This window comes from Danio rerio, chromosome 22 (genome assembly GCF_052040795.2).
Source record: "Danio rerio strain M-AB ecotype USA chromosome 22, GRCz13ab, whole genome shotgun sequence".
NCBI lineage: Eukaryota > Metazoa > Chordata > Actinopteri > Cypriniformes > Danionidae > Danio > Danio rerio.
The window spans coordinates 23,632,259-23,659,937 of record NC_141042.1 but is presented as its reverse complement, the minus strand read 5'-3'; the positions used below and the strand labels follow the sequence as shown (position 1 = coordinate 23,659,937).

Sequence of the window (27,679 nt, the reverse complement as noted above, 5' to 3'; positions counted from 1 at the left end):
TAGTTCCTCTGAAATATAATGCTGTCAAAGCAACACATTTGAAATGTCATTTTTCTCATTCAACCTTGAATGAGTTTCTTGTAATGGGTGGACCTGCTAAAACAGCCACGCTCGACATGCGAGCGCCTCAAATTGAGTCGAGCTAAACCACATCCGGCAAAGCAAATATGTGAAAAGTACAGCTACTCTGCTGTGTCGCAGTTAAAACTACAGTTAACATTTGAGGAAAGATATCAGAAGAGATTTTCAGAATGATAAAACGCGTGTTTTAAAAATAATATTTATGCCTTATTGCATATTATTAAAGGGCCAGTTCATCCAAAAATAAATATATTTTCTGTTTTAGTTTCTTCCACTTAAACAAAAATACAGATATTTTGAAGAAAGCCGTAACTATTGACTTCCACAGTATTTGTTTTTCTTACTATGGAAGTCAACTGGTTTCCAACATTTTTCAAAATATCTTATTTTGTGTTCAACAGAAAAAAAAGGAAACTCAAAAGTGTTTGTAACCCCTTGACGATAAGCAAATATTAGGGAAAATGTCTTTTTTTGGCTGAACTATCCCTTTAAATGAGTTCAGAACAGTGTATCTTGATGAATGACTTTGCACTACTTGACTGACTTATAAGTTTAACCAATATAGTAAATATAAAGTAGCATAGATATAGTTTGTGCATCTTATCTTTCCCAAAATTCATTTTGGTTCTCATATTCCCCACTTCCGTACACGCTCTGTATATGAGCTACATAACCGTAGACCTGCAACAACCCTAGACTAGTATATCGAGCAGAACAAAAAAGAAAGCAAAGTGCCTCGACAAGACGGAAGGGTTTTGTCAAGCTTACAGGAAGCTGTGGTTAAGAAACCGAAATAGTTTGTGCTCTGCGTTTCCATGGCAACCAGGTCGTGCCATATTCAGACCATGGTTAGTAACTCCCTTCCCCTTTTCTGACCTGATCGACTCTTTTACGTAGGGTGCATCTTTCACACGGGTTTACAAGAATCGAGCCGAGAGAGTGGCGGACTGCAATAGCTGAATTGTTTCTAAAATAAAGTAACATCTTCGATTGTGAAGGAACTTGTTCTTGTTTATTTAGAGCCGAATGATTTTGCACTAAAGGCGCTTTTTCACACATACAATTTTAGAGCGTGTAAAACCAGCCTTCGGTGTGTGTGTGTGTGTGAGGTTTTTTGAAGATGAAAGAATTAAGGGCTGCACAACATATTGATTTAGCATTGATATGGGATTGTAGTTGAGCAGTAACAAACACTAATTCCCTGTGAAAACGTACAATATTAAAGCAAACCAGCTTCAGGACATTTTTGAGTTTACTCAACTTAAATCAAGTCAAGTGCAGTACTTGGGATGAATGTTTAGTCAACTCAAAAGAGCTCTGCAGCAAGTTGCCTTACAATTTTGAGTTAACCCTCTAAGGTGCACTCCTTGAATTATTATTTTTTTATTTTTGAATAATATATTGGCACAACTCTGATAATAGTAATAAGCAATTAAAATAATAATGATGGTGGTTACGATGATTGTTAAATGGTTAAGTCAACTCCTTTTTTTATTTATTTTATACAACGAACTGTTATTTTACATTTGATTATTCAATTTATTTACCTGAAAACTATTAGAGTTTCCACATACCATAAAGCACTTTTTATTCATCTTTGCTCAGTTGTGTTTAGCTCTGCATGCACTGTCAGAAATAAAGGTAGAAGAGCTGTCACTGGGTCAGTAACCTTTTCAAAATAAAATCTGTACAATTCATGGTCAAATAACTTGGCAACTGTGTTAAAAACACAGTACAAACCCTATTTAAAAAAAAAATGTACAATAAACTACCGTATTTCAGAGTTATAGTATTATACACAGTGTTTTGAAGTACTAACATCTATACATTGTCCCTTTGTTACACTGAAACAACCATAAACACCTGGTCATGAGACCATCATTATAATGAGCCAAAGCTTTTTCCACAAGAGAGAAACATATGTAGAAGTCCCACAGTGTCAATTAAACAACTACTAAACACCATTGTGATAACATGATGAAGTACTGTAATTTAATAAAGAGTATTAAACACGATTAGATGTTTTCATCAACTCTAAAGTACATCACTGATGAGAAAAAAACTAAAAAGTAACCATAGTATTGTCAAAAAACATAAACAAACTGGGAAAAAGTTACTGGGAAAGTAAATTTATGTACATACTTTTGTAAAATAACTTTTACTGTCACATTTTACAAGTACTTTGTAGCCACTAATATGTACATTTAAGCTATACTGTAGGCACTTTAGGTACTTATGTTTATTTTTAAAGTATCATTTCAGATCCTTTAGGCCAGGGGTGTCCAAACTCTGTCCTGGAGTGCCGGTGTCCTGGAGAGTTTAGCTCTAACCCTAATCAAACACACCTGAACCAGTTAATCAAGTTCTCACTAGATTACTAGAAGCTTCCTGGCAGGTGTGTTGAAGCAAGTTGGAGCTAAAGTCAGCAGAACACCGGCCCTCCAGGACCGAGTTTGGACACCCCAGGTCTGCATTGTAGCTTTAAGGTACATATTAGTGCCTAAAATGTACAAAAAATACCCAGTGACAGCTTTTTTAACACACACTTAATATATTTGTTATGCAAAATCATTAAAATCAATATGAAATTATCAATTATTTTCAAATAGACCTAAAGAACAGTTTAGTTTATTATCTGCAATGTCAGATTTTTCCAATATTGTGCTGCCCGAGTGCTATTATTGTCCCTATGTGAAAGTAGTGATGTCATGTGAGTGTATTATGTGTTCAAACTTCAGTCAGCAACTATGATGTTGAAATACAAGCCTGATCGCATTAGGAATGACTTTTACATTGTGTCAAATTAGTTTAATTCATGTTTCAAGTTCAGTCGTACGATTTTGAAAGGATGCATGGCTCCTAAACCCAATCATCATCGAGGGATGAGCAAATCCTACTAAATTGAATGAATGAGATTGTACAAACCCACACAAATTAGCCACAAAATTAAAAAAAGTTACAAATTGCTAGCATTACAGTACTGTATCTGCTTGTGTATAACATCACCATCTACTGGCCTGCATGCAGAATGTGGTGTTATTTGGTCAGTTTTTTAGGTCTGTGTGAATGGGGATCGATTTTACAACATTACACGGTAAAAAATGCAGGGTTCCACACAATTTCTTCATCTTGTCCAAAACAAACAGATTACGTTAACTTACTTGTTTTTGCAGTTTTAAATTTAATTTAAATGTATTTTTTAATTTTCTAAATTATGTTTTGGTGCAGGCAAAATAAACTTTTTAAAAACATTTGTATAAGTTAGTAGTTTGGATCGTTTCAACTGATCTTTGCTTTCCCTTTAAACATAGACCCCTCACCCACACGCACTGATGAAAACAACTCAAAAGAAACAACTACAACAACAAAAGGTAAAGGTGTTCCTCTTTTTAGGATAAAACAATTAAGTTGTCCCAAAAGAGCACAAGAATTGTGATGAATCAGCTCAGTTTGAATGAGTAGTTTGAACAAGCAGCAAAAATAATGATTTTGTGTTATGATTGAAATTTACCTAAACACTACATTACCAAATGAATCAATAAACATAATCATAAAAATTGCGAATGCATGGGCATTTATGGTTCCACAAACAACTTTTAACCATCAAATAAATACAAGGTTTGTGTTTAATATTTGTACTATTACATATTTGTACATATATTTAATTGACCAGGACCTATACACAGTTGAAGTCAGAATTATTAGCTCCCCTGGTTTTATAATAAATATTTTCTTTAACTTATTTTTAATAACTCATTTTTTAATAACGGGCGATGCAGTGACACAGTAGGTAGAACATGAATGAAATGAAATGAATGAATTTCTCATAACTGATTTATTTTATCTTTGACATGATGACAGTAAACAATATTTGACTTGATATTTTTCAAGACACTTCTATACAGCTTAAAGTGACATTTAAAGGCTTAACTAGCTTAATTAGGTTAACTAGGCAGGTTAGGGTAATTAGGCAAGTTGTTGTATAACGATGGTTTGTTCTCTAGACTATCAAAAAAATATATAGCTTAAAGGGGCTAGTTATTATGTCAAGACTTTCTCCAGAAGAAAAAATATTATCAGACATACTACGAAAAATTCCTTGCTCTGTTAAACATCATTTGGGAAATATATATATAAAAAAATAAATAAATAAAAGAAAAAATCAAAGAGGGCTAATAATTCTGACTTCAACTGTATATGCTGCAAAAACTTGAAGCTCTCCTCATATTTTAACAACATTTACAGAAGAATAAAATTATCCACATTTTGTCATATTTTGCAATGTGGAAGGGTTCAGTATAAGCAGATTGTTTCACTATTACTTATCATTAAAATGTAATTCCTCCATAGATGTCAATGCTCTGAACCATATTATCAAAAGTTTCAATGTCTTCAAAATCAATATTTTGCTTTTCCAGCAGATCTGCTCTGACAGTAAAAATAATATTTTTGATTGTGTACAGTAACTGCTTTGAATTAAAGCCTTTCAAGTCTTTTCAAGTTTGGCTGATTCAATTATTTTGTTTTTAAAAATATATTACCTTTGTGTTTTATGCTGCCACCTTGACGAATAAGCATTATATGCTGAAACATTGTTATGCAGAAAATATAGATTCTATAGCCCCTATACGCATTTTCAAAACATTAATTACTACGCTGTAAAAAATGTACAAATGTTGTTCATGTTACTTTAACTTTTTTTAGTAAGTTTATACATTTCAAAGTAATATTTAAGTCAGTACGATTGATAAGTTGAGATTACTAAAAGTTTATTTGATTTAACAACATCAAAACATTTACAGAATAGTTTTATTTATTTTCTTCCCCTTGACATATTGTTTGTATATTTAGGAATACTAAAAAAGGTTGATTACAAACTGTGAAATAATGTTTTCAAGGTGTAATATAAATCTCAGGAGTCCCATATTTATGTAATTTCTATTAAATTAAATTTTATTCAATGTTTTACGTTTAATTTCTAATTTGTGTCATGCTGATATTAATCAGTTTTGTTTTTTAAGAAAAAACATGCCGTTTTTCTATGTTTCCATTTAAATGCTAATAAGCTGTTGATGAGCCCTGACTCATTTCTGATATGTGGGAAAAATAAAAATGAAAATGGATGTGTCTTTACCATAGTAAACAGGACTACCAGAAACGTACATTATTTAGAGAAAAAAACTTCAGAAATAGCAAGTTTAAGTTGTTATCATTCACATCAATTGATGAAAAACTTAAAATTTTAAACCAATTCTTCGAACAAACACTGAGAATTTAATGCAAATATATTTAAAATTGTCCCCATGTTTCTGTCAGTCCTGTCACATTTGCGTTTAATTTAACACAAAATGTGTGCAACACACGTTTAAAGCTATGACATCATTTAATGAAGCTGATAGTGATCAAACATGTGTTCTATTATTGAATTCTATGATTTTGTGCTTGTGTTTGTATGGTTTTTTGAAGGACGACAAGCTTAAGTAGGGCCCTGTCGCATTTCTTATAATTGAAAATGTACGATTCTGATAGAATGTCCTATATACACTTACCAAAGGTGTAGCATGAGCTCTTCAGCATTTAAAAAGAAACATATTCATTTTGGCTTCCAGTTAAAAACTAAACTAATTAATCATGCTATGGTTTCAGGTAAGTAAATGAATCAAAGTAAATACATTTAGCATTAATTCCTTTTTAGCATCCATTGTGCAAGAAGTTATTTTTAGTGGATTTTTATCGTAGTATTTTAGCACAGTTGGGTAACACTTTACAATAAGGTTGTATTAAGGTTAGGTAATGCATCGACTAACAATGAACAATACATTCATCACAGAACTTGTTCATGTTAGTTAATAAAATACAGTCGTTCATTGTTGGTTTATGTTAACCCACGGTGCATAAACTAATGTTAACAAGCATGACTTTGGATGTTAATATTGCATTAGTAAATGTTGAACTATGATTAATAATTACTGTACAAGTATTGCTTATACACAGTTCATGTAAGTAAATGCATTAACTAATGAATCTTACTGTAAGGTGTGACCCACACATGTACTATTTCATTCATGCATTGATTTTTAAAATATGTTTTGGTGCAGGCTAAAGAAACTTTTTCAACATTTGTGTTAGTTTGTAGTTTGGATTATTTAAACTGACCTTTGCTTTCCCTTTAAACATAGACCCCTCATCCACACGCACTGTTGAAAACAACTCAACAGCAACGACAACAAATAAAGCGACAGTGATAGAAAAAGGTAATGGCGGTCCCCTTTTTAGGATGCAGTAGGATGTAAGAGGTAATAATGCAGTAAATAGAAAGTTCTTAGAGCTGCAGATCCATTTGATCTTTTTGCACTTTGTGTTGTTGATTCCTATGAATAATTACATTTAATAATTCAGATGCATGATGTGATTTTGATCTCATCATTTTCAAGAAACATTTAAGCTTCAACACTTGATCTGTCATTGCTAACACTTTCTATCCAATCTATTTTTCTATATATTTGTTAAAAATAATATGAAACCATAAGCAAATTTAAACCATGAAAGTAGTGTGATTATAGTTATAGACATTTATTGTGATTATAGTTATCATATTGATTTATCTCCAATTAACTCCTTTCCCTTTAGCCTCAAGCCCCTCACACACACTCATTTCTTCTGAAACCACAAAAACAACAGGTAATGGTCATCCTCTTTTGTAGTATATAATGACTAGTAATTATGTACGAGGTGATTATAAAGTAAAATCTATTTAAAATATTTAATATTTCTCTTCAGTGAGTCTCTCCCGTTCCTCGTGCCCTACCGATCTGCATGTTGTGCATGTCTCTTTTATATCAACTTTGTTCTGAGTTGCACATCCCTATGCAGTGTGCATTCCTCCCTAGTCCTGTCTTCTTCACAGCGTTCTACCAGAGAACGAGAAACCATTATTTCACTTCATTCATGAGTTTACTCAACATTTTACCTGGGAATCATAATATATACATGTATATAAAGAGTTCAGATGCAAAAACCTCTAAATGCCATCTAGAATTTTCTTCTACAATGAGTATTTTTCTCTGCCCCTTATGTTTTTGTTTCATTATTCCATGTCAATGAAATCAATGAAAATAAACTATTCTTTGCCATAAAAGTGAATTTACTGAATCAAGACACAGGAGCCTGAGAAAAATGCTAGTTTTAGAAGAAAATTTCAGATGGCACTTAGAGGTTTTTGCATCTGAATTCTTCATATATAACTTAATATACCTCTATAAATAAATACATTATAAATGCCATTTGAATGACACCTATATGTATCTGCTCCCTTCAAACTAAAATCATGGTGGAATATCCTGTGGAGTCCTTGTAATCCTTGTTGAATTAGAACAAAAATCTAACTTGAAAACATTTGAAATGTGCAGCGCAATGGGGCACGAGGACCTAGATTGAGAAACACTGCTTTAATCACAGGCCCTATCTTTTATCATAAACGATCTCACATGTTGCTTTAAACACAGACTCCACACCTACACCCACTAAGGCAGAAACAACAGGTAAAATTGTCACTGTTTTTGTGGGACTCAGAAAAGATGTATTAGGTGATTAGGTGAAAAAAAATCTGTTTAAATTTAGAGATCTGTGATATCGTTAATGCATTTTTTCAAGAAATGAAAATCTCTTGATAATGTTTTTGAGTTTTAACCAAATGGTTCTCCTGTTGCACTACTGTGAGTTCTAGAGGACAAATACACTCTTTATAGTAATTGTTTTCTAAAAAGAGGTTTCTGTGCATGCTAAGGAGGTCGTTTGGTGTATAAATTTGTAGTTTTAATGTATAGTTATTTTATTGTACTAGACAAAGCAGGTTAAGGTCATCATTTTTTGACATACTCTCTTAGATTGAGGGACCAGTAAAGATGTATGAGGTGATTGTACACTGAAAAAATTATTTCTGCAAAATTGTAGCAAACAATTTAGATGTGTTGAATTTAAACAAATTAAATTGAGTACTGTTTAACATATTATTATTATTATTATTGTTATTATTATTATTATTATTATTATTATTATTTTATTTAGCAATAAAATAATAAAATAAAATAAAATAATGTTGTAGTCAAAGACATAACTGTAAAGTAAATGCGCAAAGCAATTGAAAAGTGTTCATAACAGTCATTGTATACATACATACATACATACAGTTAAAGTCAGAATTATTAGCCCCCTGTTTATTTTTTTCCTTAATTTCTGTTTGAAGGAGAGGATTTTTTCCCCACACATTTCTAAACAAAATAGTTTTAATAACTCATTTCTAATAACTGATTTATTTTATCTTTGCCATGATGAGAGTAAAAAATAGGGAGGATAGGGTAATTAGGCAAGTTTTTGTACAATGGTTTGTTCTGTAAACTATTGAAAAATATATAGCTTAAAGGGGCTAATTATTATTAAAATGGTGTTTAAAAAATTAAAAACTGCTTTTATTCTAGCTGAAATAAAACAAATAAGACTTTCTCCAGAAGAAAAAAATATTATCAGATATGCTGTGAAAACATCCTTGCTCTGTTAAACATCATTTGTGAAATATTTAAAAAAGAAAAACAAATTCAAAGGGGGCTATTAATTCTGACTTCAACTGTATATATATATAATGTTGATTACCAGATGTTATATAAGTCTCTGATGTCCCAGAATTTGGGAAGTAATTTTATTATTTAACTTATTTAATTTTATTATAGGTAGGTACATACAGTAGGTAGGTAGGTAGGTATGTAGGTAAATGAACAAACTATTTCATCTTGCCATTTCCTTCTAAAAGAAGTGCATAGTAAAGAAGCTCTTTTAAGCTTTTGTATGAGTTTGGATTACCCAAACAAAACTTTATTTACCCTTGATTGATAGAGCCCTCACCCACACTTATCACTCATTAACACTCGTGCTCTTTGCAGGATGATGTAAGAGGTAATAACAAATAGAAAGTTTTTAGATATACCCCTTTACCTTAACAAAACAAAACAAAACAAAACAAAAAAAATTTAGTCACCCTTTTGACACAAACTGTTTGTGTTGATAATTCAGTTGTCTAATATGATTTTGGCACATTTTGTCATTTTTAAGACAAGGTTTAGCTTTAGCACTGTTCAAGACCTGTTATTGCAAACATTTGCAATTCAATCTATTTTTCTATTTTTTAAATAGAAAATCACTGAAAAGAGTAAATGTTTCAAACCATACAATTTAGCGTTTATATAATTTGTAATTTTAGTGTGTTTAAGGTTATTCTCTTAATTTATCTCTAATTCCCTGCTTTCCCCTCAAGCCCCACTTCCACATTTACTCTTTCTAAAAAGGCAACAAAAGCAGGTAACGTCATCCTCTGTAGGATTCAGTGACTAGTACAGAATTAAAAGTTAATAGAGTGAATAAAGATAATACAGTGAAATATATTTAAAACATGGCAAGTTCTTAAATTTAGAGATGCTTTGATCTGTTTACACTTTTTTTTAAACAAAACTAAATAGGCAGTCTGCACTGTTGACTCCAATATAAACTATTCAAATGAATAAATCAGTTGCATAATGTGAGTCTGGCATAAATTGTACTGTTGGCAAATTTGGAAACACTTTAAATAACAACACATTATGAATAATTTATCAAGCATTAGCAAATTGTCAGTTAATTATTTGTTAAGTATTAACTCTACATTAACAGATGTTAGCAGGCAGTTTATAATGGCAGATATACTGCTCTATTCTTGACTTTTCAAGCACATGTATAATGTGATTAATAATTGTACTTTCATACTTTAATATTGATTAATTTTACATGACTGAATTAATTATCGCATTATTTACAAATCCTTTGTATTTAAGAGTAGTTGGTGGGTTTAGGATCATACAGACTGAGTTAGTAAACGATTAATAAACTATTCAAATTAACATTTATATTTTACTATTCAGGCATATAGTAATAGATAATTTGTATGTTAATAAATGCTTTATTAACTCAACTTTATCTATTTTTATGGCATAATCTAAAGTGAGGACAATTTATGCTCTATAAATCCTTAATAAACGACAATTAAAGGCTTAGTATCAAATGAACACTACATCTTTGCAATCTTATCTAAAAAGTAAAATTACTGTAAAGTTTAAGCATAAAATAGGATAAAACAACAATATAATAATTTACAATATAATATGATACAACATTTCAATGTTATTTAGCAAAATTGTAAACTACACAGTAATTTTATTTTAGTTAAGATTGCAAAGATGTATTATTCATTTTATAATTGTATCTTTGAATAAATAGAAGTGAATACAGTAATTTATTTTCTTTTTTCCATGTTTAGATTGTAACTGAGCCTTCGATTGTCATTTATAAGGGACTTACAAAGCATAAATAGACCTCACTAGATTAGGTCACAAAACTGGATGAAGTTGAGTTAATAGAGCATTCCTTAACATGCAAAGTAACTATTAATGCCTGAACTAGCAACTTCTCTCAAATCACTGGTTTGTAAATGTTGCAATACTTAATTTCGTAATGAAAAAATAATCATTAACAAAGTATGAAAACACAATAATTAAGCACGTTATACATTTGCTTATAAGTCAACAGTATAGAACATTTGCATCTGCAGTTAAAAAAACTGCTTACTAACATCTTTTAATGTAGAGTTAATGCATAACAGATTATGAATTCACTATTTGCTAATGCTTAATTGTTGATCTTGCTCATCACTGTCTGTCTGTCTGTGTGTGTGTGTGTGTTTGTGTTTGTGTGTGTGTGTGTGTGTGTGTGTGTGTGTGTTTGTGTGTGTGTGTGTGTGTGTGTATGTGTGTGTGTGTGTGTGTGTGTGTGTGTTTGCGTTTGTGTATAAATAATATACATAGTATATAAACTGGTCCAGTAGATAAAAATGTAAATTCTACCAAATATGCAGTGTACTAGTTTCTGTAAATTAACTTGTTTAATGTCAATAGGTTTCAGTACCTCACCCACACAAACTTCTATTATCACCACATCTAAACCTTCAGGTAACCATGACAACACGCATCACCAAAGCAGACACACACTCTTCCACATGACATCATCAGTCTCACTCATGACCTCTGACCTTCAACCTCTCTCTTTATACTGCACTTCGAGCTCTCCATCACTATCTCTCATGCTCATGTCACCCTTTCCACAACATTCCGGAAACTATCTGGTTTTCAGAGCATTCTTAATTTTTATATTAAGGTTTTTGGTTAGCTGCGAAAGTTTTTTGTTTATTAGAGGATATGCTAATGTACCATTAACTTCCATTGTTCTTTAAACCTTATTGTAATGTTATTTTAATGTTCCTACAACGTTCTCTTGACCTCTATAGTTTATCCTATCGTTATTGAATGGATGACAGAATTTAAAAATCACCTGTAGGGAACACTCTGTTTAGTGTTTGGGTTGTAAAACGTTTTAAGTTTGTTATGTGTATATATTTATAAACAGTCTGGGAAGGTTACTTGTGTTTATAATACACAAGATTGATAGATCATTCCTAGAATGCTAAAATGAACAAAACAACACCAACAACAACAATAAAAAACTAATGTTGAGGGAACGTTCTGTGTTTTGAATTAAAATTTCCTCGTTGTGAATATGAATTACCCAGAAAATCAATCAGTGTCTGACTCAACACTTAATATGAATACTTTTTTAAGAGTGTATTTCATCTTAATTGTTGTGGCTATAAGTTCTAGCGAGAAGATAAACATGGTGTCATTGTAGATAATAGTAGTGCCAGTCATCAAATGTTTGTTTTTATTATTATTATTGATTGTTTTACATTAATTTTGATATTTCTGAAGTATATATAAATGTGGGTAAGTATAGCATCGCATCATGCACTCATTTCTGTTTGTGCTGTTAATTTCAATAAAGAGTTCAATCAAATTATTCAGTTGCATAAAGCAATTCTGCCATAAAATTGCTTTTACAGACCTTTTAATTAACCTTTATATTTCAGGCTCAACAACTTCTGTCAATTCAGCAGACACACACACAACTACCCCCACAACAGGTAAAGCTGACATCAGACTAACATTCCTGCATCCTATCATTATTCCCTCATGCTAAATCACAGATCTCTTACTCTCTCTGACATCCATTCTCCACACATCTGAATGTAGTGTGTGCGTGTATAGATCACACTAGTCACTTACTTGGGTAGATCTTGCTAGTGGCAGGTTGGATCATTTTGCTTTCAGATCTGCCTTTATTTTTGTGGCATAGATTCAACAAGCTGCTGAAAACACCCCTCGGAGATTTCAGTCTATACTGACATGACAGAAATGCATAAATGCAGCAGAATTGCTGACTTAACATCCATGATCTAATTCTCCGATTTGATAGAGATTTGGTGACTGTCGGGGCCTTTTTAGTGCAGTGAACATACTGTCATGTTCAAGATACCAGTTGATCTAGATATGTGGTCATGAATTAGTGATCATGATACTCAGCAAGGCTGTGGTTTGTGTTAAATAAAGTGCTGTCAAGTCTGTTTTATTCACTGAAACAAAGGAAGAAGTGACCACTACAGTTCACACAGGCTCAACAAGACGAACAGTAAAAGACTGAAAAAGGTTTTCTTTACTTTTGGGATTCAGTTAATAAATTATTGAGCGCTGATCTCCTTTTGTACTTGTCATTTGAAGAGATTTGGTCACTACAGCAAACTTATCTGGAAAAGCATGATGATTTACATTTGACTGAATGAGATTGGTTTCTTGGTCTGATGAATCTCGATTTCTGCTGTGAAATTCGGATGGTAGAGTCACAATTTGATATAATAAAACGCATTTGACATGGGCAAATTATCACAGATGGGTTTGACGGCATGTTCACATGTTCAATTTAATAAACCACTAAGACTTTAGTGGACAGGAGCTTTACATTATAGATGAGAAGATGACAAATCTGCAGCAGTGTGATACTATCAGGTCGAAAATGAACTAAAATCTCTGATGAATGTTTTCAGCACATTGTTGAATATATGCCGCGTATTGCTCTAGATATCCCTCTGTTAAAAAAAAATAAAATTAAAATTAAAAATTAAAAAACAAACAAAAAAAGAAGCATTAAATTTAGATGAAGGTAATTAATAATGTATTATCTTACACTGCCCCCAGGTGAAACAACAAATGCAGCATCAGGTAAGTGTCACATACTTTCTGTTATACAGTTTTACTGCGATATATTATTTGTACAGTGTTGGGGAAGCTACTTTGAAACTGTAACTTGATAAGCTACTGTCCAAGCTAACAAGCTACGTGTGGGGACAAGTAGCTAAGCTACTGTCATACTACACTTCTACTACAACACTATAAGTTAATACCTAAAAGTAGATAACAGTAATAAACTAATAAATAAATCATGTAAAACCATGAGATGGGTGATAATTAGCAACAGATGGCTGTAATACAGTATTGCTGTGTGCAATCTTGTAAGACTAAATGTACTGTAGCTGTTAAACTACTTAACTACTTGCTGGAAAAAGTAACTAGTTACTGGGAAAGTTAGATTGTATCATAAGTGGCTGAGCTTTAGTCAAGCTACTGAAAAATGTAGCAAAGATAACAGCTGAGATTAGCTACTCCCCAACACTGGATTTGTCCCGTTGAGTATGTGTCTGTGGAAAGCTTCATATGCATAGATATTTCATGGTGTCAATCCATCATTACAGTCAAAGAGTCAAACGCCACTCCCACCACACCCAAAACATCTGCCGAAAGCTCCTCATATAAAGGTGACTCCACAACATCAACACACTCACACTCCTGTACTGCTAGTCTTCCACACACTCACTCTCACACTCTGACCTCCATCTTACCATCATGTCAAGCTACAAACACAACATTTTTCTCTTGCTTTCACTACGGATGGTAATGTCTTTATGAAACATTATGAGGAAGTAAAACGTATTAAGAATTTAGCAGTTGTTGACTTTGCTTTAATTGTGACCAGTGTTTTCATGTTACTCTGGAAATTTATCATACAGTTTAAATTGGCCTTAAGTCTTTCCTCTGCTGTAATGTATACCAGTGCATTTATTTGCATGAAGCAATACAGCATGCTAAATTTGTTTGCAGTGAAGTAATATCATTGTCAGTCATTTTTAAACTCATTTATCATGATCTTCCAACTCAACAAGACCAAGAGGCTTCAAGTGGCACCACCTTACCTTCATCCGCTGATCTCAAAACACCCTCTCCCAATCTCTCCACACTCACCAACCCAAGCTCACTTCCACTCACCAAAACCCCTACAGGTAAAACCACACCATTTGTTCTCTTAGTACAAACAATCCTGCCTATCTTTCATGCTTTATACTGATGCAGTATTTCATCCGAAAAAGTTACATTGTACCATAAGTGGCCGAACTTCTGTCAAGCTACTGAAAATGTAGCAAAAATAGTAACTGAGATTAGCTACTCCCCAACACTGGATTTGTCCTGTTGAGTTTGTGTCTGTGAAAAACATTATATGGTTAGATATTTCATTGTGATGTCAAACCCTCAGTCAAACACCAATCTTACCACATCCAAAACAGCTGCCAAACGTACCTCCGGTAAAGGTGACTCCACAACATCAACACACACACACACTCCTGCACTGCTAGTTTTTCACACTCACTCTCCTACTCTGACCTCCATCTTCCCATCATGTCATGCTGCAAGAACAATAGTTTTTATTCACACTTTTTTCTTGACTGATTGACTGATTGACTGACTGACTGACTGATTGGTTTGTTGAATAAATGAATAAATAAATGAATGAATGATGGATCACTAGATTGAATGATTGTTTGAACAATAACTGACTTATTGATGAATTAATGGACGGACTGACTGATTAATAATTTGATTGATTATTTATTGATCAATGATTGCCTGGATGATAGATTGATTGACTGATTAATTGAATGATTGAAATACAGACATGATTGAAACCCTATAGCAAACCCTTCAGGCAACAGCTGTCTTCACTTTGATATTTCATTTTAAATTTTTTCTGAGGATTTGTTTATTTCATCTCCTATATGTTTTATTTGTTGACATGCAGGCAGTGGTGTTTTGTGCCATTTGTAACATTTAATAAGGCTAATGTAATATTTGTGCAAATGTTGCATTGCGGTAATAAAACAATTAAGTCAGATTTAGCACATGGTAGGGGTTTTGCGCAAAAGTAAAATAAAGAAATCCAGAATAACAAAAAAAGTGTGCCTTAATTTAATTTAATCAGTGTCTTCTGCATTGGTCTGTTGCATGATTGCTGATTCAGGATGAGAAGGTGCCACCTTATTTAAGCTTGAAGTAGATATTTGGGATAAGTGCACATCCACAGCATTCTTAAACAGGCCACAGGATCAATCAATGGTGTAAATTTGTAAAGTAAAATTAAACCTGATCCAATAAGCCAAACAGGTAATGGGTTGAAAACCAGCCCTCTTGTCCACTCTACCACTGATCTAGGAACTCTCTTTACTTTCCTGCAGAGACTTCATGGAAAAATATGAGGAGGGGAAACGTATTAACAATTTAGCAAATGTTGAGGTTGCATTGAATGTGACCAGTGGACATTCATGTTACTCTGGAAATGTATCTTGCAGAATCCTTGTCAGTCATTTTCTAAACTCTTTTATCACCAACTACCAACATATTAAAACTAAGAGGCTGGCACCCCTCTACCTTCAATCACTGTACTCCCTGCATCCACTCTCAGTCCCTCCACACTCACCACCTCAAGCTTACTCCCATCCACCACCATCACCACGGGTACAAGATAACTATTTGTAGCCTCTGTACAAACAATACCTGCCTATCTAACATGGCACAGTGTCAGCTGTTCAGGGGTGTGTTTCCCAAACAACGACGTAACTCGCGGCTGAACTATCATAGTACAATTTATCGTTTGGGAAAAGAACTATAAGTGACAAGTGTTTCCCAAAAAGCATAATTTCTTTGTCGCAGATCCATCACTTGAACCACGTTAGTTTTATCGTAAAACCACCACAAAGTTGCTTTAAACTGGGCAGAGCAACTACTTCTTTAGAGAAAAACCCATCATTTCTTTTTGCAAACTAAATGGTACATAGTGCCTGTGTTTCCTTTACAAATATTATTGAGAAATTGAACATCACAGATTCTATTCTAAAACGTATCACTTACAAGCTAACACGTATTCTAATATCATATAAATCATATAAATAAATGAATAATGAGGCTATTTATTATAAAATGAAATGTAATATTTATTATTTATTTTCCAGACATGGCTTGTGGCTGGAAGGGCATCCGCTGCGTAAAAATGTGCTGGATAAGTTGGCGGTTTATTCCGCTGTGGTGACCCCGGATTAATAAAGGGACTAAGCCGAAAAGAAAATGAATGAATGAATGAATGAAGGAATTTATTATTTATTAGAAATGAAAAAAATCATACTTTAATGTTTATGATAATGATGATTATTATTATTATTACGTTTTTAAAAGAATATTAGGCAAAGCAGTGGCGCAGTAGTGCTGTTGCCTTACAGCAAGAAGGCCGCTGGGTCGCTGGTTCGATCCTCGGCTCAGTTGGCGTTTTTGTGTTTGCATGTTCTCTCTGCATTCGCGTGGGTTTCCTCCACAGTCCAAAGACATGCGGTATAGGTGAATTGGGTAGGCTAAATTGTCCGTAGTTTATGAGTGTGTGTGAATGAGTGGGGGTATGAGTGTGTGTGGAATGAGTTCCCAGAGATGGGTTGCGGCTGGATGGGCATTTGCTGCGTAAAAATGTGCTGTATAAGTTGACGGTTCATTCCGCTGTGGCGACCCCAGATTAATAAAGGGACTTAGCTGACAAGGAAATGAATGAATGAATGAATGAAAGGTAATTGTTTTTTTTTTTTTTTTTTTTAAAGTCTACTTTTACAATTTGACACATGTAAACCACTGCTAAAAGTTCTAACCAGCAGGCATATAAAGTACAGATACTTAATAAATAACCCACTATGAAAAGAATTAACGTATGCTTTTTGTTTTCACAAGCTTTAGAGAGGTAACATAAATTCCACTTTTAAATAATAGGTCACCTATAGCTTTCGCCATGAGGCTGTGTTCAAAATGACATCAATGTTTTTAAAGTGCACTGCGAAGGGAGCACACTTGTAAACATCAAGAATTGAACAGTCAAAACTGAACTGTAAAAATAGTTTGAAAGCAAATTACACCTAAGAGAGATGACCTTAATGCTTTTTTATTTTTAATTATTCCAACTTTGAATGTTAAAATGTTCTAAATGAATAGGGCATTGGGGGGATAAGTTGGAATAGAACACAACCAGGAACTATGTTTCTAACTAAAGCTCCAGAGGTATGGTTGCGAGTGCTCAAGATTGCGATGCAGTTTGCGAATGTTCGTTGGAGCAACAGATTTGGGAAACTATGCTATGCAAAAAACTATGTTTGTAACGAAGGAAATTGCGACCTTAGTTGGCTAACAATGATTTTGGGAAACACACCCCTGGTGATCTGTGGACTGATCAGCCAGTTTTAACTCTTCTATTGTTTACTAGTAAAAGAAACCAGCACACCTAACAGACTTGCACTCCAATGCAACTACACCCACAGTCACCACCACCAGCATGGATAAAGTCACACCATTTGAGCTCTCTGTACAAATGATTTCTATCTTTTGTCATGGCTAATGCAGTATATAATAATTCTTTGATGCACAAGCGATGCAAAGCCCTTCTAATGCACAAAATGGGTCTAAAATGACCTTGATTCAGTTACTGTGTGATTTCTTGTGTTAGAGAAACCTTTGATATTTTTTACATTTATATATGAGAAAGTAAGAAAAGGAAACAGAAAAATAAGATTTGAGTTGATTGAAAGTTCATTAAGCAATGCCTGGATTACTGAATAATGAAAATGTATTCTTACAGTATACATGAGGTACAGTATAGGAAAAAAACTTAATTTCAGACTCTGTGAAGTGTAAATATATAAAAATTGCTGAACTGAAGCAGTTTATAGTAACAATAACAGTCAATTATTATATGGCACTATTTTTAGTCACCATGTATTGTCCATCCACTTCAGGTAACAGTATTTTATTAATATACTTAGCTTTTTTATCCCATACTAGATTGTATAAAATTATTTATAAATACAACATCTAAATTAATTGTAATAACTATAATCATTTAGGGGATAGTACTAAAAATAACCTTGCAAACACATCAATCTCACCTCTACCGTTTTTTATGGCCAAGACAGAAAGAGAAAAGGGCCAACAGGTTTTATATAAATGGAATATAAATGTCATTAGGGATGATGAGTACAAGTATAAACTTAGAAGAAAAAAAATAAAAACATTTTATTTGATCAAGTAATCATTTACAATCATTACAATAATTCTGACTTCAACTGTAAATATCAGGGTCAGAATTTAAACTAATAAAATGTGTTTTTTTATACTATATATCCTATTTTAAACACTTGTTGATATAGATAACTGCATGATATTTTAACAGTTTTAATTGGTAGCAATCAATTTGAGTGTTTGGCATAAAAGACAACAGGTAATTATAAAATTAACCCTTATGGAGGTAAAAAACCTAGAAAAGGTAGAAAACCTTAATTCCAGACCCTGCTAAGTGAAAATATATAAATATTGCTAAACTTCTGCAGATTATAATAGTATAATAATAATAGTATTTTTTGGTGCAAATTTTAGTCACCATGTATTGTCCAGGTTCCTTGGTGTCAGCATATTTATATTTAATAAAAAACAGTGTATTTAACACCATATTTCATGTATTTTATTAATGTATCAATTTGTGAGTTTTATTTTGCTATATCTTGAGCGTATAGTTTCTGTTGTTATAATAGATTTACATTTAAAGAAAGTAAAATCTGCTATTATGTCAAGTTGTTGTGTAAAAGCATGTGTACATATAAAAAAAAAACATTATATTGATTCAATAATCTATTTTGATTTAGGTAATATTTCTCCACATACTCAGGAGAAAAACACATCAATCTCACCTCCACTCACCTCGCATCAACAAAACACCATCATCACTTCAGGTAACAGTGTTTTGCTTATTATATTTATTTACTTTACTTATTATACTTACTATATAAGTTTGTTTTATATTCCACACTAGATTGTATAAAAGTATTGATAAGAAAAAACATTTAAATTAATTCTAATAACCGTTATCATTTAGGGGATAGCACTAAACACCAGAAAAGCAAATCAATCTCACCTCCATCCATCCCTATGCTACAACAAAACACAAAGTGCATTAATCTTTTATTTTTCAGGTGTTTATAAACTGTTTACCTGTGTTTTTTATGCTGTTATCAGCTACTATGCTATTGTTTGTGGCCAAAATTAAGAAAATGGCTAACAGATGTGATATAAAGGGAATCAATGGTCCCTGCACATAAATTAGGGATAATGAGTAAAAGTATAAATGATCACAACAGTGTTGGCCATGTTGAAAGGTTTGCATCATTTTTTTTGCATCAGGGGTTTTGACCAGTGGTGCAGAATGTCACATTGGTAGCAATCAGTTTGAAGTGTTTTGCATGAAAGTCAACAGGTGATTATTGTGAAGGTTAATATAATTTGTTAAGGAAACCTTTAATTTCGGACCAATGTAAAGGGTTCATAAATATATATTGCTGTGATTATGCAGTTTAAAGTAACAATAATAGTAATTTTTTGGTGCTATATTTAGTCACCATGTTTTGTCCAGCTTCCTTAGCTAAGCTAAGTTCCTAAAGGTAGCTATTACACTTAAGCTACGAAGCTTAATTTTTTGTTACAAATAGTTCGTTGCACATACACAAAACTGCAACAAATGTTCCTTTGCACTAATAAAACAATTCAGTCAGATTTATCATATGTTAGCATTTTCTCAAAAAATAAAAAATAAAAATTTAATAAATAAATAACAAATAGAAATATTATTGAAGCCTTCACACCACATTCTTACTTTAGACTGACAACTGTTGAAACACTTTATGAATTGATTTACAATTGGTGTAACTTAAAAATGTTATTTATCAAATAATGTAAAAATATGAGATGTGTGATAATTAGCAACAGATGGCTGTAATGCAGTATTGTAGTGTGTAATCTTGAAAGACGATGCTGTGTTGCTTCAGACCATTGCAGCTTCACTAAATGTAATGTAGCTGTTAAAGTACTTGCTGGAAAAAGTAACTAGCTACTGAAAAAGCTACTTAATGTAGCAAAGATAACAGCTGAGATTAGCTATTCCCCAACACTGGATTTGTGGTGTTGAGTACATGTCTGCTGAAAGCTTCATATGCTTAGATATTTCATAGTGTCAATCCATCTTTACAGTCACTGAGCCAAACGCCAATCCCATCCCATCCAAAACACCTGTAGAAAGCATCCCAGATAAAGGTGACTCCACAACATCAACACACTCACACTCCTGCACTGCTAGTCTTTCACACACTCACTCTCACACTCTGACCTCCATCTTACCATCATATCAAGCTAAAAACACAACATTTCTCTCTTGCTTTCATTATTGATTGACTGAATGATGGCTTGATAGTTTAATCGATTGATGTACTTTTTGATGTACTGATTGACAGACTGATTGATTGATTGAATAATAGATTAATGGGTTAATTGATTGATGACTGTGTTATTGATTGATTGACAGATGGAATGATTGATTTTTACTTTAAACTAATTGATTTATTGATTACCTTTTATTTTGTTGGGGTGCAGGTAATATATATTTTTTTAATGGCGCTTTTGTGCAATTAGTAAAATATTGTATGAATAATGTTAATGTAATATTTAATAAAAAAATAAATGAATAAAAATTACATTAGAAATTACATGAAAAATATTATATAAATATATAACATATATAACTTATTGATATATTGAAAACCAGCCCTCGGAGAATCAACCAATCTGAGAACTGCTTTTACTTTCCTGCAGAGACTTTATGAAACAATATGAGGAAGAGAAATATATTAACAATTTAGCAGTTGTTGACTTTGCTTTAAATGTGACCAGTGCAATCATTTTACTTGGGAAATGTATCATGCAGAAGTATAAATCAGGCTTAAGCCTGGAGTAATAATTCTGAAAAGTGCAGTAATATACTTGTCAGTCATTTTCTAAACTGTTCTATCACCAACACCAAGAGGCTGGCACAACCTTACCTTCAACCCCTGTACTGCATGCATCCACTTTCAATCTTTCCACACTCACCACCTCAAGCTTACTCCACCATTTTGTGCTCTCTGTACAAACAATTCCTGACCATCTAACATGGCGCAGTGTCATCTATTCAGGTGATCTGTGGCCTGGTTAGCTAGTTTTAACTCTTCTATTGTTACCTAGTGAAAGCATCAGAACCTTCCAGCCTCATGCACTCCACCTCACCCACACCCATAGTCACCACCACCAGCACGGGTAAAGTCACACCATTTAAGCTCTCTCTACAAATGATTACAGTTGATTCACAAAATAGTTTGATTCATGATAATTAACCTGTAAATATGTACTTTTGTATACTATATATCTTTTAAACACTTGTTGATATAGATAATAGTTTAATTTGTAGCAATCAATTTGAGTTGTTTGGCAATAGGTAATTATAAAAATGGCTCGTGGAGGTTTTAAAAAATCTGGTAAGGGAAAGCCTTAATTTCGGACCCTGTAAAGTGCAAATATATAAATGTAAAATTCTGCAGTTTATTGTAACAATATAATGGTCCCTTTTTTGGTGCTAATTTTAGTCACCATGTGTTGTCCAACTTCTTTAGTGTCAGTGTATTTATACAGAAAAAATATAGTTTATTATAACAACCACTATAAGTTTTACTAAAGATATAAATGACCAACACAATCTCACGGCAATTCGTAACTTTTTCATTTAGTGGCTAATTCGTATGAATTCGTACGATCTAATTCGTACAATTTAGTACGATTTGCTCATCCCCCAATGACGGTTGGGGTTAGGGGTGGGGTCAGGTGCCACGCCTCCTTTTTAAAATCGTACCATTTTGTACGACTGAACTCGCCTGAATTATCCACTAAACTGGCAAAATGTAAAATACTTACGTTTTCTTGTGAGATCAGGCTGAAATGACACAAAACCAACAGGCTTACCTTCACGCACTGCCATGCAACAACAACATCAGACCCAGAGTTTTAGTTTGCTAATATATATCTTGTATTATGTCGAGCCACCATGTTATTCCATACTGAACTGTGTTTACATATTTACGAAACACTTTACTTGATTCAATTATCCATCTAGGTAATAATTCTGAAAATAATAACAAGGCAAACCCACCAACCTCACCTTCATGCACCTCGCAACAAAACACCACCAACACTTCAGGTAACAGTGTGTTTAACATTGTATTCCAGCTTTTTTTATTTGTGTAAAAAACATTTATAAAAGCAACATTTGATTTAATCTAATAATTATTATCATTCAGTGTGTAATACTGAGAGAAATAACCAGGCAAACACACCAACCACAACTGCACTCACCTCACAACAACCAAGCAACTCCGACACTTCAGGTAACAGTGTTTTAAATATTTACTTTTCAGTTTTTTTTTTTTATATCCCACACTAGATTGTACTAGATTTAGGGGATACAGTAGTACTGAAAATAACCAGACAAGCACATCAATTTCGTCTACACTGTTTTATGGCCAAGAATTAAGAAAAGGGCCCACAGATTTGAGATAAAGGGAATTTAGGGATGTCCCTGTACAGACATCGCTAATTTTTTTTTACAGTCCCTGTACAGATATTAGAGATGATAAGTACTGTACAAGTATAAATTTACAAGAAAAAAACAACAAACATTTATTTGATCAAGTAATCATTTACATATATAGAATGATTTTGCCTCACATTTGACAATTTTTCAGGGGGGATTTTCAATACCATACTAGATTGGCTTAAAACCATTTTATTCAACAGTAAGCAACAACAAAACAGTACAGGTAACGGTGTATTTAAGTTTTTTGGTTTCTTTTTAAAAATGCCTTTCTGGATTATATAAAAGTAATTAACAAGAACAACATTTGCTTTATTCCTTTATTATATAAAGATAATAAACAGACAAGCACATCAACCTCACCCCCACACACCACACAACAACAAAACACCAGCAGTTCAGGTAACAGTGTGTTTAGTTTTCATTTTCAGGTGTTTATATCCCATTTACTGTATCTGTGCTTTTACACTTCCATGTAAATATCAGAGTCAGAAATTAAACTTTGCTTTTGGATAAAATAAAGAAAATGGCCCACAGATTTGATATAAGTAAAATAGAAATGTCCCTGTGCAATGTTAGGGATGATGAGTACAAGTATGAATGCTCACAACGGTGTTGGCCATGTTGCAAGGTTTACACCGTGGGGTAGAGCGATCAGTTACTCAATGCAAAAGTATAAATCAGGCTTAAGTCTGGAATAATAATGCTGAATATCACAGGAACAAATGTAATTGTAAACTATGTTAAATACGAAAACATTTATATATAATTGTAATTTTGACCAGTAGTGTAGAATGTCACATGATGTCCTCTGCTGTAATGTATATCAGTGCATTTATTTGCTTGAAGCAATACTGCATGCTAGATTAGTTTGCAGTGCAGTAATACCCTTGTCAGTCATTTTTAAAAACTCTTTTATCATCATCTTCCAACACAACAAGACCAAGAGGCTGGCACCAACTTAACTTCAGTCTCTGAACTCCACACATCCACTTTCAATCACTCCACACACACCACCTCAAGCTCATCCCCACCCACTACCATCATTATGGGTAAAACACCACCGTTGTGCTCTCTGTACAAACAATTTCTGCCTATATACTGCGAATACTACTGCAGTATTTCATCTTAAACAGTAATGCACAATGTCAGGTATTCACTTGATTTGTGGCCTAATCAGACAATTTTAACTCTTCTATTGTTAACTAGTGAAAGAAACCAGCAATCTTTCAAACACAGACCTGATGCACTCCAATGCAACCACACTCACAGTCACGGGTAAAGTCCCATTATTTGAACTCTCTCTACAAATGATTCCTGCCTATCTTTTGTCATGGCTAATACTACTGTGGTATAAAATAACTCTTTTTGATGCACAAGCCCTGCAGAGCCATTCTAATGCACAAAATGAGTCTAAAATGACCAATATTCAATTTCAGTTTTGGGATGTTTTTGAATTAAATATATTTTACATTTTAATAATTCCAGTTATTCATTAAATAAATGTTTTTTAAAAAAAAGGAAAGGAACATCTTAAGTTAGGATTTGCTAAATGCAAATGTAAATATCAATAAAAACAAAGGATGAAATCATGTCAATTATCAAGATCAGATAAATCAGATCAGATAAAATTGAGGATGAGATGGGTTTTAGTGACCATGAGAATAATGCAGATTGGACATTTGACAAGAGCAGTGATGGAGACAGTTCAGGTAAGTTAGCTCAGAGGCAGATAAAACAGGCGCAGTAAAGTATATAGTATAATATTTAAACATTGTTAGCTAGTAGCTGCATTATTCTGATGCATCTGGATCTACTAGACTTGTTATTTAATTGTTATAATTTTACTAGAGAAAATATTTATATTTAATATATGTCGTATACATGATAATACAATATTAGGTTTGTTTTAATAATATTCAGTAAAAAAAAAGAATGGAATAAATAAAAGCTGTTGGAATAGGAGTATACATAGTATGTATAAGGTAAAGTTCTGTGTTAAAGCTTATAATACTGCAACATTAAATGAATTATTTCAAACAACAAAATTATTAATTATAAGGAAAGTTCTAAATTTGAAATTTCTAAGTTAGATTCACTGTTAGACGTTGTTGCCATATGGTAACATATCATAAAGTACCCTAAAACATAATTTTTTCCAAATGTTTTTTACAGCACTTCAAGTTAATCCATTTTAAGAAAAGAAAAACTGTCAAATATTTTTCATAGATCTATCATAATGCGTGCGGTAGAGGGTTAAGAAAACAGTTAAACAGATCTGCAGCAAGAGAATAATGAGCCTTCTCTATTCGGCCTTTACTTTCAGTTTCTCTCTTTCGTGCATAAGAAAACGGTGTTGTACGCTCTCCAGTGAGGACGTATTAGCCTACATAATTAATTTTGTTTGTTAAGCACAAAGATTTGTTTTAAAACTACAGTATTTCTAAATTTAAAAATTTCCAGCAAAGGAATAAATGAACAATAACAACGAAGTGTGGTCAAAAAAACTAGTTATATCCAAAGAAACGTCCTATGCCCCATATGGTCCAAACTCTGACAGGTGAACAAATCTAAGCTTGTTTTTAATAAAACAAATATAAATATGCATATATTAAATAATACTAATGGTAATAATAACATTATACTTTAACAAGTTTTCATAAATAAACTGAGAAAAGCACCCAAGGTGAAGAAGGCAAGGAGGCGCAGTGGTTTTTATATTTATGTCGAAAGTATTAATTTTTGTAATATTTTAATCCTTTAATTCTTTTTCATTTGTAAATATATTTCTGTATTGCTGTACATCCTGCGTGTTTAAGCATTGTGTAGGAAGAACATAAAAAGTCATTCTGCTCACTTTAGACCCAATATTGTGCATTGAATGGTTCATCTTTGACATGACTAAATGAACAGTATCAGCTAATAAGGTAATCTGATCAGCCAGTGTTAACTCTTCTATTGTTAACTAGAGAAAGCAACAGCACCAGCATCTCAAGCATCTTCGGACACCACCCTCATGCACTCCACCTCAAACACACCCACAGTCATCACCACCGGTACCTGTACAGTCACACCATTTGAGCTTTATCTTTACAAATGATCAGCTTAAACGGGGAACTGTTAAATATCTTGATTCATGATGAATAACATGCAAATTTGTGATAAAATTTGTTCAATTTTTTTTTATACTATATAATTTATTTTAAACAATTCTTGATATAGATAACAGTATAATAGTTTAACAGTGTTAATTGGTAACAATTGATTTGAAGTGTTTAGCATAAAAATCAACAGGTAAAAGTAAAAACTGGTTAGAAAAATATTAATCTTCGGACTCTGTAAAGTGTAAATATATAAATATTTCTAAACTTATAATAACAACCCTTATAAAGTTTACTAAAAATATAAATGACACAAAACCAACAGGCTTGATTTCACACACTATCATGCAACAACACACCTTCAGCACCACTCCAGGTAACACCGTTAACATTCAGTTTCATGTGTTTTATACATTTGTATATTGTTTAAAAGATTAACTTTTCTCATTATGCTCATTGTCATTTAGGGGGTACATCTGTTACTCAATGCCAAAACCCAAATAATTCCCAGCTCCAATCCCAAATCAATTTATGATTTGTACAGTGTTGGGGAAGCTACTCTGAAACTGTAACTTGATAAGCTACAAGCTGCTCATCAGCAACATTAGCTAAGCTACAGTCAAACTACACTTCTTAAAAAGTAGCATGCCTCACTACAAGTTACTTCCTAAAAGTAGCTCTTACACTGAAGCTATGAAGCTTAATGTTTTATTACACATAGTTCTAAATATCTCAATTGAGAAATTCCTCAATTTCTCAAGATAACAGCTGAGATTAGCTACTCGCCAACACTCGATTTGTCCTGTTGAGTATGTGTCTTTCGAAAGCTTCATATGCTTAGATATTTCATGGTGTCAATTCATCATTACAGACACTGAGTCAAACGCCACTCCCACCACATCCAAAACATCTGCCGAAAGCCCCTCATATAAAGGTGACTCCACAACATCAACACACTCACACTCCTGCACTGCTAGTCTTTCACACACACATTCTCATATTCTGACCTCAATCTTCCCATCATGCCATGCTCCAAGAACAATATTTTTTTATTTATGTCTTCACAATTGACTAATCGATTGACTGACTGAATAACTGATTGATTTATTGAATGAATGAATGAATGAATGAATGAATGGATGAGAGGTCACTGGATTGATTGATTGATTGATTAATTGACTGACTAACTGACTGACTGACTGACTGAGTGATTGATTGATTGATTGATTGACTGACTGACTGACTGACTGACTGACTGACTGACAGACAGACAGACAGATAGACAGACAGACAGACAGACAAGGGGGTTGATATCATACTAGACTGGATAAAAGAAAATAATGATAGCCTCACTTTCATCCAACCAAACGCAACAATAAAACAATAAAACTCCAGAGGGGTATTGCACAAAAGTTGAACAAGAAAATGATTAATGCAAATATAGATAGAACCTCATTTGGACTAATTAGGTAATGAGTTAAAAAATAAAAGTAATGAACAAGAGACACATTTGATTTATTCCAATAACCACCCAATATCATTTAGGGACTATTAAAGATAATAACCAGACAAACACATCAACCTCACCTCCAAGCACCTTGCAACAACAGAACTTCACCAACACTTCAGGTAACAGCGTGTTTAACAATGTATTTCAGTTTTTTTAATGTCCAATG

The 27,679-nt window shown here is 33.0% G+C and overlaps 1 protein-coding gene across 48 annotated transcripts in view; it reads left to right on the top strand.

Moving 5' to 3' along the window:
• Positions 1-27,679, top strand: part of ptprc (protein tyrosine phosphatase receptor type C) — an 82,855-nt gene that overhangs the window by 4,741 nt on the left and 50,435 nt on the right. For 4 of the 48 annotated variants that reach the window (XM_087304344.1, XM_087304343.1, XM_087304340.1 and 1 more), the window contains exons 3-11: positions 3,393-3,452; positions 6,261-6,335; positions 6,712-6,762; positions 7,587-7,622; positions 11,058-11,111; positions 12,083-12,136; positions 13,245-13,268; positions 13,799-13,861; positions 14,267-14,383. In XM_087304344.1, the coding sequence (XP_087160470.1) occupies positions 3,393-3,452; positions 6,261-6,335; positions 6,712-6,762; positions 7,587-7,622; positions 11,058-11,111; positions 12,083-12,136; positions 13,245-13,268; positions 13,799-13,861; positions 14,267-14,383 (534 nt within the window). Of the gene's footprint in view, positions 1-3,392; positions 3,453-6,260; positions 6,336-6,711; positions 6,763-7,586; positions 7,623-11,057; positions 11,112-12,082; positions 12,137-13,244; positions 13,269-13,798; positions 13,862-14,266; positions 14,384-19,099; positions 19,187-20,477; positions 20,541-27,679 lie in introns of all 48 variants that reach the window. The other 44 variants (XM_087304358.1, XM_087304357.1, XM_087304346.1 and 41 more) reach the window with 19 other exon arrangements.